The following is an 11,599-nucleotide window of genomic DNA, read 5'->3' as shown; positions in this document are numbered from 1 at the left end:
AAAATGAATTAATGTGCAATAAATAAATAAATATTGTACACAAACAAATTTATTTCTGTACATGAAAAAAACAAACATAATTTATTAAGGATTAAACAAAATTTAATAAGTTGTTTAGTTATTTATGTTTCCTTAAGTGAATTATTTCTGAAAAAGGTTGAATAATCAAGAATTGTTATGTTTTCAAATATCACATCAGTAATGATGAATATACTTCTTTATCAGTAATTTGATTATTTTATGATTGTTTTATAAAAACGTTATTCAGTTAGTTTTTTCAACTATTTGATTATTGGAAGATTCTGATGTTTTACTATTCAGCTGGAATATTTAAGCCCATATATTTGATTAATTGTATTTTTTTACTGTTTGAGTGATTCTCTCTTTAAAAAACAAAAAAAAAAGTTTGAGTGATTCTCTCGCGTTGTGATTGCATGCGTTTGACACTGATCATGGAAACCATCAAACCAATATGTACCACTTGATAAACACTTTTAAAGTGTTCTAAATCAAAGAGCTTACTAATGGAGATATCAATCTTTCGGAATATGAAACGAAACAGAACTACTAAACTAACATAAACAAAATGGCAGTATAACAGATGACAAAACATAAGAAATGGAACGTCCACTTAAGAAATCAAAAAGTAAGAGTTGAGCATGCGATCATCCACTAATTAAAACAACTTGGTTATTACAAGTTCACAATAACATGAGTACTCATTATGTTTATGTAGGTTTTAAGTGTGATAGATATAATATTTTTTTTTTTAATATATCAATATTTTTGGTAATTTCTGGTGGATGCATTATATAATGCATATAAATTAAATCCAAATGAATTATATATATATATATATATATATACACAGATATACTCTTTAACCACACAAAAAATTATGATTTCTATTATTCGGTTCAACAAATATGAACAAAACGTCGACATCTGGTTTTCCTAATTCCTATAAATTAAATTATTACAAATGTTAATGAACGGAATTAAATTTTAGTTAAAGGAAAGTCAACTCATATAGAGGAATTTTGGCTTGCCTTGATTTCTTAAATTAGAAAGAGATTAATCACATGCACTAAATGTGGTTGACCAAGCCTCTCCTAATCTGTTGACCAGGATTGAAAAACTTACTCAAATTGATTACAAACTAAAAAAAATATTCAATCAATATAAATTAAATTTATTTTTCATTATTTTTACACGGTGGGGAGAATCATCTGTGCAACATTATACACTTGCTCAAAAATAAAACGATGTGCCTGCAAAACATTCCCCGAGCGGTATAAATACCCATTTTCTAGTACTATCGCATTTAACGCTAGCTAGTCAGATTTTTTCGTTCTTACACGTTTTGTTTATCTTCCTAACATTAAAATTAAGTCTTACAAACCAGTTTATAGTTCTATTTTTCTCTGGCAAAGGGTTAACAGTTTATAGTAGTTTCAGATTCATCTTAGAGTTAGGAGATTAGGACTCAAAGTTCATCACTACATTCTCAATAATAGTTAGTTGTCTTCATAGCAATAATATTTGATTCTTCCATATGTTATGGAGATTAGTCCAAATTAAGGACTTCGATCAGAGATCCTCCGTTATAAAAAATAAAAATAAAAAGATTTAAGTCTTACAAGAAGAATGTAAAGTAGATTCATAAAGTTGCGTTGTACAGTTATCATTAATTTGCAGGAAGTCTACATTAAGGGAAATATGTATGTATTCAGTAACATTTTGTTAATTATGAAAGCTTGCTTAGACCTGCATTTTCGATTGAATTGGAAGGCCATAACCTGCATTTTCTTCTCTCGAGGAGTTTTGATTTGTATGGGAACTAGGGAATATAGGCAGTCACTAATTTTGCATAAAAAAAGTTAGCCACTAATTACAAAGGATTAAACTCTTTCATATTGGAGGTTGATATATGGCTATTTTAGTATATGCTATGAACTTTCTGTTCGCTGGTCTACTTTTTATTTATTCTGCCATCCCTTGTGCAACACGAGCCGTCGAATTCCACTTTGACTTGGCACCGTTAAAAATTTACACATCATATTCCTCGGCATATACTCAAGGACGAAAAACAAAATTAATATCTAGCAAAAAAAAAATTAAGAAAAGAGATTTACTCGTACTTGATTTTCGGAGAGTATTATTAACTTAAAAACTTGGAAATTAATTCTGTACAATTTCTTTCATGTCAAGAATCAAGTTTCCAGAAACAAAACCTAAGCGAACCCTCTGGTCTATTCAGAGAGATATTAAACGACTTCTTTAATGACCGTTGGCTGAAGCAACTTCTGGTGGTTGCAACCCCCGCATGAAATCAAGAAAATAGTCCCAGCTTTATATGGCCACTCTCTTCAGCTTTTGGACTTATCCCTCACAAAAAAACTTAAACAATAAGTCGTGTCTCGTATCAAATTTATGATCATAGACATATTAGGGAGATTCAAAGGAGAAGAAGAGGAAGAAATGATGGCGGAGACGGGGATGGTGATGGTAGGTGTGTTGGGACTATGGGCGCGATTTGTCCGGCAGCCGGTGCTTGAATTCGCCGGAGAAATGATTCAATTAATCTCCGAAGTCACGTTGCGGATCTCTCGACGAGATACAACTTCTCATGTTCCTCTTTCTACTACCTCTTAACTAAATCCTCCGCCAACTTGGGAAGAAGGTAAATTTGAAAAAATGTATATGAGAACATTTTGAATTCAGGAAGTTAGAGATATTATATATAGTTATTTTTTTTTTTTACTAATTTGTAGGTTCTCAACTATATATGTTTCTTTTGAAAAGTTAAACTTATCATCAACAAAAAAATGTTATTACACATGGGTTTATACAATTTTAAAGTGTGCAAGAATGTTACCAACAAAAACGAAACTAAGAACTTGAAAAAACAATTTGGAAACAGAGAGAATGTGTAGGCAATACGATAGAGGAGTGTTGATATGTGAATATCGACAAAGGGGCAAAACAGTATTTAGATCGATAATCTTGGTTTTATTAGATCGAATCGAAGGAATACAACTGAGTTCGGTTATTAAGTAAGGAATAACGAACTAAGACTTTATGAAACTAAGAATCTAAAACGATGAGTTCTCAGTTTCTAAGTCTTCTCTGGAATTTTTTGTGTTCTCTGGTGTCGATTCGTCTTCTTTTATATATATTCTCTGAGTCGGTCGTCAAATACATCTTCGGCGATATGGGACCGAGAGGTCTTTCCTTTTCTCTCGGTCCTTTTCCTTTTCTCATAGTAGTTTCCTTTTTCCATTAGGAAACTTTCCATTCTTGACCGAACTCGGGAAACTTCTCGATTCCTTCGAGAAGCTTCTCGCTGACCTCGGCTTAATGGGCTGCATTCGGCCCAAATCTTTACTCGGCCCAATCTTTCCGGTACATTCCTTCATAAACCAGACTTACGTTACGCCGATCTCGGTTTGTACCGGAGAAAACCGGGGTGCGGTTTTCACCTCCAACAAGGAGTCGCTAAAAAAACCAATCCTTTCAACAACGAAAATATTATGCTGATTTCACCATGAGTGTGAGTCCAGGGGACCTTGAGATCATCGTTGTTGATAGGATTGGCATAGGAGACGAAGATGTCTAATTCCTTATATAATATCGTGAATTAGATGGTCTTAGGTGCGTGGGTGGTGTTAGTGATGTCTTGTGTTTCTCTCTCGCATATGATGTATGGTTACATGTAAGCTCAACAACAATCAAGTTCTAGTGAGCGCATTGACTGAGGTTTCGTAGAGATCTATTGCGAGAGAAAGTGCGAGACATCTGTAAAATGATTAATGAGAAAAGAATTACCAATCATAAAACATGGTTATGTTCGTTACGTAGTTGTTGGCGCAAACGATCATCAACTAAATCATACTCGTTTTGCAGTCATCAGTGGCAATGACACGTTACAACAATTCAATTCGGATATTGTAGTCTTTAGCAACAATGACATGTTAAATGACTACTCCTTGATTTGAAATTTATAACGTTAAAAATTTCAATGTTTTAAGATGTTTTAGTCACTAATTGTTGAAATTTGTAATATGTCAAATCACCGATTACAAAACAAACAAAATTTAGTTGTTTTTTCTAATCACTAGTTGTTACTTGTTAGCAACTATAAAGCGAATAACAAAACGTGTTACTGATCGTTATTGCTGGTCATCGCTGAATATAGGTGTTCTAGGAATTTCGAAGTTGATCCAAGGAAATTATAGCAAGTGTAGATGAGATATTCCCTCATCCATTGAGCTTGTTCCTCGCGGTGAGAATTAATCCCGCATGGCTAGCTAGGTGATGAAAGAGCATTTGGGTTTGAACTGTCTATATATAAAACACGGACACATTTAACCACTAGACTACAATAATACTACTGAATTGATATCAACATTCTTTCCTAAAAGTTGTAGTTTGTTATAAGAAAGTTTCATAGCAAAAAAAAGGTGAAAATATAACAAACTAGTTCACCTAGTATTGCAACGCAAAACCAAACTAGTTTCCAAACATCTTTTTATTAACTTTAAACTTTATAATATGCTTAAGCCTCGAATGTATTTCACCGTATTATTCTAAAATTAACCGAATTAAATTCTGGATGTAGTTTGAAAAAAATTAGGGGTGAACAAATTTAGAGACGACAGGAACAATCCAAAATTTACTCTTAAAACCAAAAAAAAAAACAAAATCCAAAATTTACTCATGTGCGACTTTTTATTTAATCGTCTTCTTTTGTCATTCTTCTTAATGCCTGCTCTCTAATTGTGATTGATTTTGGACGATAACATATCTGTTGCAGCGACAAAAAAGAATTTATTTTTATTGTAAATGTTTAATTTATATCATTTGATGATGCGAATGATACAAGAAGTCTAGGAAGACAAGTAGCTACAATTGATCAAGAAAAAATAATAACGGAATCTTCATTTCTCGATATCCTTTGACAAGAAGTATAGGAAGACAAGTAGCTACAACTGATCAATCACGTGACCCACATTAATAGTAATCATAATACTTAAAACTTCTTATATAATTATTACAAACACAACTTCACTATGACTATTCTTGAGTTGGTTACTACAAGTGGTTATACCTTTTTGGCGATAATCTTGTGATTTATTTAATGAAGCATATATGCTAACCAACAATGTTACCTTTTCTGGTGATTAGCCACTTTACCATCATTGATGATGATAATCTCCAACCTTTTACACAATTATCAAACTAAAAACTAATTAACTTGTAACATTGGACAAAACTTCGTGATTACAACAACTTATCTTCTTCTTTTTTTGCTAAGAAAACAACAACTACTTATCTTCGTAAGATTTAAGGACAACAAAAAAACCATTTGATTTTACCAAGCTGGAGTGAGAGTTCCGCAGCGAATCACACCTCTCAGATTTGATAGAAATTTAATGTAAAATATCCACGGTAAAATAAAATTTGCATCACTTTATAAGTTATAACTTGTTCATGAAAACACTATAAACAATTCAATAATTTCGAATGTGTGGGAACACTGCTACTTCATCATTTATCTTGTACAATAATGTCGCACCATTCTTCACCTCACATGGTATGAAACATCTATGAAATAATTATGTAACTCGCTTGTTTCCCCTCCAAGCTAAGACAAATAATATATTTAGCAAAAAAAACCACCATTTTTGCAATATATTTTCTATATTATTAGTATATCTTTCTTTGAGTAACTGTTATTGTCTATCATTTGTCTCTATTGGTATCCAAGCTTTTGACAGATTTCTGACATGTCAACTAACACTTTTCATTTCCAACAAAACACTTGTTATTTGATCAAATTTATAAATTAAATCCATATAACTTACAAACATTTTCTCTGTCATTTATTATTAGTTTATTACCACTTCAAATACAAATTTTTTATTGTAACTAATTACAAAACTTGAAACTTGGTTGAGACTCTGCCATGCCATGCACCACTTTCTAAAATGAATTCAGTTTGTGGAAAAAAAATTTGTTGGGACGGGCTGGATAATTAAAGCAAGGCAGGCATGCATTGGAAGTTGAAGGAATGAGTCTCTTTCTTTAACCAAAAAAAAGGAACGAGTCTCTTAGATCATTGATTTTGAGGTTTCATATGGATTATAATTGAATGTGATTGTAGAGAACTCAATGATATGATAACGGGAAAATCCATGAACTCAAATGATATTGGCGAATCGTTTTTCTGTTCCACCATTCAATAAAGTTATTTAGGGAATGCAACCAAGTTATAGTCAGTGGGAGATGACTAGATTCCTCCCTAATTTCCTACTTCAATCCCCCCCTAAATGTATTGATCGATCAATCGATCGTATACTATACCATAAGTTTTGCAATGTTTGGTAAGATTATCACATGTTAAAAAGAAAAAAAAAAACAAACAAAAATATACTGAGTATAGTCAAAGTCGACAGAAGTATATGTATATCGGTGAAATGTGTATGTCGGCGTATAGAACGAGGGGACCCACATGGGCATATGATTAATATATGTAAAAGGAAGAAAAAAAGGAAAACAAAAAATCAAACTCCATGAAAACCTCTCTCCTCTTTCTTCTTCATCTGAATGTCTGAGCTTCAGTGCATGTGCTCGCTTCTGGATCTCAATCGTTCCTACAGCTTTTGCTTCTCTCTCTCTTCTCTATCTCTTAGCTGTCACGAAACATTCTCTTTACTCTCTCTCTCTCTCTCTCTGCAAATAAATCAGAAATTCTATGAACATTCTTGAGCATCACCATAAGTGCTTCAAATCCTGGTGAAACTTAAATTGACCCATCTTTTTGTGTTTGCTTGTTGGGTCTTTTAATGGATCCCAGAACAAGACTTGACTATGCTCTGTTTCAACTCACACCCACCAGGACAAGGTAACTCTAAAAGCTAGGCCTTTTCATTGTTCTTAACCATATTGACACAATTCTCTATATGCTGATTCTCTCTGTTTTACTTTTTTTTTTTTGGCCTGAAGATGTGAGCTTGTGATTTTCTCCGGTGGCGAGAACGAGAAACTTGCTTCGGGGATTTTTCAGCCGTTCGTTACACATCTCAAGAGCGTTAGAGATCAGATTTCTAAAGGCGGATATTCCGTTACCCTCCGGCCTTCCTCCGTCGCCGGCGCCGGCGTTCCTTGGTTTACCAAAGTGACGCTTCAGAGGTAAAATCTCTCCGTCTTCTAGAAAAGTTTCCGTCTTTCGTCTCTGAACCACAAAAAAGGGCTAAAGTTTCGTTTCCGATTTTGGGCAAAAGGTTTGTGCGATTCGTGACCACTCCCGAGGTTCTTGAGAGGTCAGTAACATTGGAGAAGGAGATTGAGCAGATCGAGGATTCGATTCAGTCTAATGCAGCCGCCATTTCCGGCGAAGCAGAAGGTATGTTTGGACACAGAATCTCTCTAAAAGGGTTTTTAGAAAGAAATCAGGCAACAGTAAGAATTATGGGCACCAAAATCATGAATCAGATATTCAAAATTAAGTTAATTAGCTAAAGAGTTGGCATTTTTCAACATTGTGTAATCTCTTGCATATACATAGGAAACGAGTTGGGCAGTACATGGACTTCTCACAAGTCTACGGCTTTATCAAAGGTGATTCTTTTCCCCCTATTAGATGCCAAAAGCTGAGTTCTTGCTTGATAATTGTGTATATAGGCAATTGTTTCTGACTCTGTTTTTGTATAGGCAAAAGGTGAATCTGATGGAGACAATGGGGAAGAAAATTCTAAGTAAGTTTTAGGGGTTAGTCTTTCTCTTCTTTTTGTCTTGTGGACTGGTTATGAGAAGTTGATTGATCCTGAGAAGCGGTGAAATGAATGAAATAGGGTTGGTCTTCAGCGTGTTTTGGAGAACCGCAAAGCGGCTTTGTGCAAAGAGCAAGCCATGGCTTACGCTCGAGCTTTGGTTGTTGGGTTTGAATTGGACTACATGGATGACCTCTTGTCTTTCGCCGATGCTTTTGGAGCTTCGCGTTTAAGGTAAGCAACTGAACCATTCATGTCGTTGTGTTGCTCGTGACATTTGTACGATAAATCATATGAATGAGTTTTGTCCAGGGAAGCGTGTGTTAACTTTGTGGACTTGTGCAAGAGAAAGAACGAAGATAGAATGTGGGTGGACCAAATCACGGCTATGCAAGCATTTCCTAGGCCTGAGTTGTCCTTCATGGGTGACTCTGGGATCATACTTGCTGGTGAAGAGAATGATTTGTTGAATGCTACAAACGTGAAGCATGGGAACTCCATGGATGCCTCGAGCCAGGGCAGCTTCGAGACTAGCCAAGGTTCTTAGAAGCATTCAGTTCTGATTTTTTCATTGCATGATTCTTTGATTGGTTAGTAACTAAAAGCTGAATTGATCGCATTGTGCAGAAGGGAGAGCTCAAATGGCAATGCCATGGCCAAACCATTTTCCTCAGTACATGCAAAACTTCCAAGGACATGGGTATCCTCCTTATATGTTTCCGGGGATGCAGGGCCAATCACCGTATTTCCCTGGGAATATGCAATGGCCTGTAAACATGGGAGATTTGGAGTCAAGTGAGAAGTCTTCCAAGAAAAAGAAGAAGAATAAGAAGAAGAAGAAGAAGTCAAAGCAAGCTGAATCCACCGAGCCAAGCGATGAGTCCAGTGCTGAGACCGTATCAGAAGACGGAAATGAAGGGAAGAAATCATCTAGAAAAGTGGTTATACGCAACATAAATTATATAACCTCAAAGAGGAATGGAGCAAAGGAGAGCGATTCGGAGGAGTCTGAGGAAGAAGAAGGGTTTGTAGATGGAGATTCCATCAAGCAGCAAGTAGAAGAAGCCATTGGCTCACTGGAGAAACGGAATAAATCAACTTCACGCCGTCGGAGGAAACACAAAAATCACAGTGAGGACGATGATTCAGGTAGTAAGGAAACTAAAGGGAATGATAATTGGGATGCTTTCCAAAACCTTCTTTTGAAAGACAAAGATGAAGAAGAATCACTGCAAACATCATCATCTCCGTTAAACATGGAGTCAGAAGTTGTGAGAAAGAGAGAACCGCCTATGGATGATTCTTTCTTGGTTGCAAATGTGAATGAGGATTGGGACAGAGAAAGCAGTATTAAGAAACTCGACGCGGGTGAGAATGTTCGCCTGATAAGGAGAGAGAACAACTACGACGAGGAGATGTTGAATCCAGGTAGAGATGGTGAATCAAGAAGTTATTCGCAGGCAGAGATGTCTGTTTATGATGGGAAGCTCAGAGGCAGAAATGAGACGGAAGAGGATTGGTTCATACGTAACCAAGCAGATACAGAAAGAGATCCAAGTCTTGTAAAGACATTTGTAGGAGACGATTTCCACCTAACGAGGAGCAGCGAGAGAGATGTCCTGACCGATGACTCGTTCATGATCCATTCTCGTGTTGAGGGCCAAGTGGAAGAATCTCGATTAAGAACAGACATCATGGACTCAGATGTTTACGGAATCACCCAACAAGAAAACCATGCACCAGAGTTCACTCAGCATGAGCCAGATGACCTTTTCATGGTTCTTGGACGGGAACAAGATGTTACACCTACATTGTTACCATGGACCCCTGAAATTGACTTCGAGACTAACACTTTGGCTCAAGAGAAAAGCAAAACCGATTTGGAAACCACTACAAAGGCCTCTGCAGGTGAACAAACCTCAGATGGTAAAGAAAAGAAAAGCCGTGGCGTCTCCAAGGGGAAGGATGCAAAGTTAAGAGGATTAGGTAGACCTGGCCCATCGAAAGCTAAGAGACCTCCTTGGGGAAGTAGAGCTGCTGCCACCAAAACCAAATCCGAGTTGGTAATTTTCCGTAACCGCTTCTCTTCTTTCTTGATTAGTTTCATTTTTTCTCATCTGGATTTTGTATTTGATAGGAGGAAGAGAGAAAAAAGAGAATGGAAGAACTTTTGATTCAGAGGCAAAAGAGAATTGCTGAGAAGAGTTCTAATGGTAGTGTATCAAGTTCCTTAGCGTCCAAGAAAGCTCCTACAGCAGATAAAACCGTGAAGAGCATGACAAAGAAAGAGAAGACCCCAGAAGCCGCACAGCCAAAGGCTAGGCCGGTACTCAGAAGTTCCACCATTGAGCGCCTTGCTGTAGCCAGGACCGCACCAAAGGAGCCACAACAAAAACCAGTAATCAATAGAGCATCAAAACCTTTAGCAAACAAGACAGAGAAATCTCAGGACAAAAAATCGAGTAAAGTAGGTAAATCAGATGCGAAAAGTCTGGAACTTTCTCGTGACCCGAGTCTCGAAATCAAGGAAACAGTGGAAGATTCAGAGTCTTACTTGCCGGTGAAGCAAGTTGATGAACCTCCTCCTGTTTCTTCTGTTGATGATTTCAAAGACATTAAAGAGTTGCATAGCTTATCATCGGAAGAAATTTCCAGAGGAAACAACGGACCAAATGAAATCATCGCCGATGAAAAATCATTCGCCAATCATCAGAAAGTACAAGATCAGATGAAAATCGATGATCAGGAAATAGTGAAGAAGACATCTGCCTGTGAAGAAAAGCAGCAAATCACGACGAACGATTGTTCAGAAGATGTCGGAGAAGTCAAGGTTTCACCGCCAAAACCGTTGTCTCCGAAGAAATCGGTGACATTTTCAGAAACAAATATGGAGGAGAAGTATTATTTCTCACCAACTGTCTCGGAGAATGACATCTCGACTCCGCCGGCGACTGAAACAGATCATTCGAGGAAGAAATGGAACAGTGAAGAGACGTCTCCGAAAGGGACAGCTAAAGTCTTCAGGAAGCTTCTTATGTTTGGAAAGAAAAACCGAAGTTAGATCTCTTCTCTGGAGTTATCGGAGCATTGTTACGACGTCGTGTTGAGTTCGGTTGGAAAGCCGGTTTTAAATACTTTTCGGTTTTTATTCTTTAAATTTTTTTCTTGTCTGATTTTAAAATTCTGTTTCGTCTTTTATCGACTTGATTGCTGTTTATATATTTCATTGTTTATTTGTTCTTGATAGCATTGGTGCATAAAAATGGTTTGGTGAGTTTGAATAAAGTAAGGTTATTTTGGATTTTGTAACTAAAACTATTTTATCGGTGATATGGGAATCGTGATCATCAGAAAAACAATACGAATATCAGAAAAAACAATACGAACATCAGAAAAAAACAATACGAACTAACTAGTAAGTAATATAAAAAATCGAGGAATTGAGATAATGATGAATAATTTTAATTATTTTAATTTTAGTAGAAGATACGAAAATACTCTCATAAAATTTGGTGAGAAGATTCTTCAAATTTAAGCATTTGGTTCTCTTAGATTGATGCAGAAGTCTTCGACATTACCCATCCAACTACAACTTTTATAAGCATTTCTCCCGTTTTACTTTTTTTTTGTTAATCTTTATTGTGGTAACATGTTCCCATCAAGTGGGAATCTAATTCCCGCGTTATCTCTTTTCACGTTCTTAGGCATTTTTCAAGCTGTTTTCCACTCCGAAGCTTAGTAACGATGAAAAAGAAAAATGAAAAAATTTATCCATCACGTTAATTTCATAGAAATATTTATACTTCAAAAAAAAATTGAGGAGA

The 11,599-nt window shown here is 36.0% G+C and overlaps 1 protein-coding gene across 1 annotated transcript; it reads left to right on the top strand.

Moving 5' to 3' along the window:
• Positions 1-6,848: 6,848 nt before the first annotated feature.
• On the top strand, positions 6,849-11,077 carry LOC18028161 (COP1-interacting protein 7). The gene is made up of 9 exons (XM_006413013.2): positions 6,849-6,907; positions 7,009-7,194; positions 7,287-7,408; positions 7,571-7,623; positions 7,717-7,760; positions 7,857-8,009; positions 8,088-8,314; positions 8,403-9,838; positions 9,913-11,077. The coding sequence occupies exons 1-9, from the start codon at positions 6,849-6,851 to the stop codon at positions 10,834-10,836; spliced, it is 3,204 nt and encodes a 1,067-aa protein (XP_006413076.1). The 3' UTR covers positions 10,837-11,077.
• The last annotated feature ends 522 nt before the right edge of the window (positions 11,078-11,599 follow it).

The sequence above is a fragment of the Eutrema salsugineum genome, unplaced genomic scaffold (genome assembly GCF_000478725.1).
Source record: "Eutrema salsugineum unplaced genomic scaffold, Eutsalg1_0 scaffold_1, whole genome shotgun sequence".
In the NCBI taxonomy this organism is placed as follows: domain Eukaryota; kingdom Viridiplantae; phylum Streptophyta; class Magnoliopsida; order Brassicales; family Brassicaceae; genus Eutrema; species Eutrema salsugineum.
Note: the sequence above shows the minus strand (reverse complement) of the source record. Positions and strands in the feature narration are given on the sequence as shown.

What these genes read in the sequence shown, in the direction of transcription:
- LOC18028161 (XM_006413013.2), top strand. Translation starts at nt 6,849, where the DNA reads ATGGATCCCAGAACAAGACTTGACTATGCTCTGTTTCAACTCACACCC. An exon ending in CTCACACCCACCAGGACAAG is followed by an intron (nt 6,908 to 7,008) that starts GTAACTCTAAAA and finishes TTTGGCCTGAAG; the next exon opens with ATGTGAGCTTGTGATTTTCT. An exon ending in TTTGGAGCTTCGCGTTTAAG is followed by an intron (nt 8,010 to 8,087) that starts GTAAGCAACTGA and finishes AGTTTTGTCCAG; the next exon opens with GGAAGCGTGTGTTAACTTTG.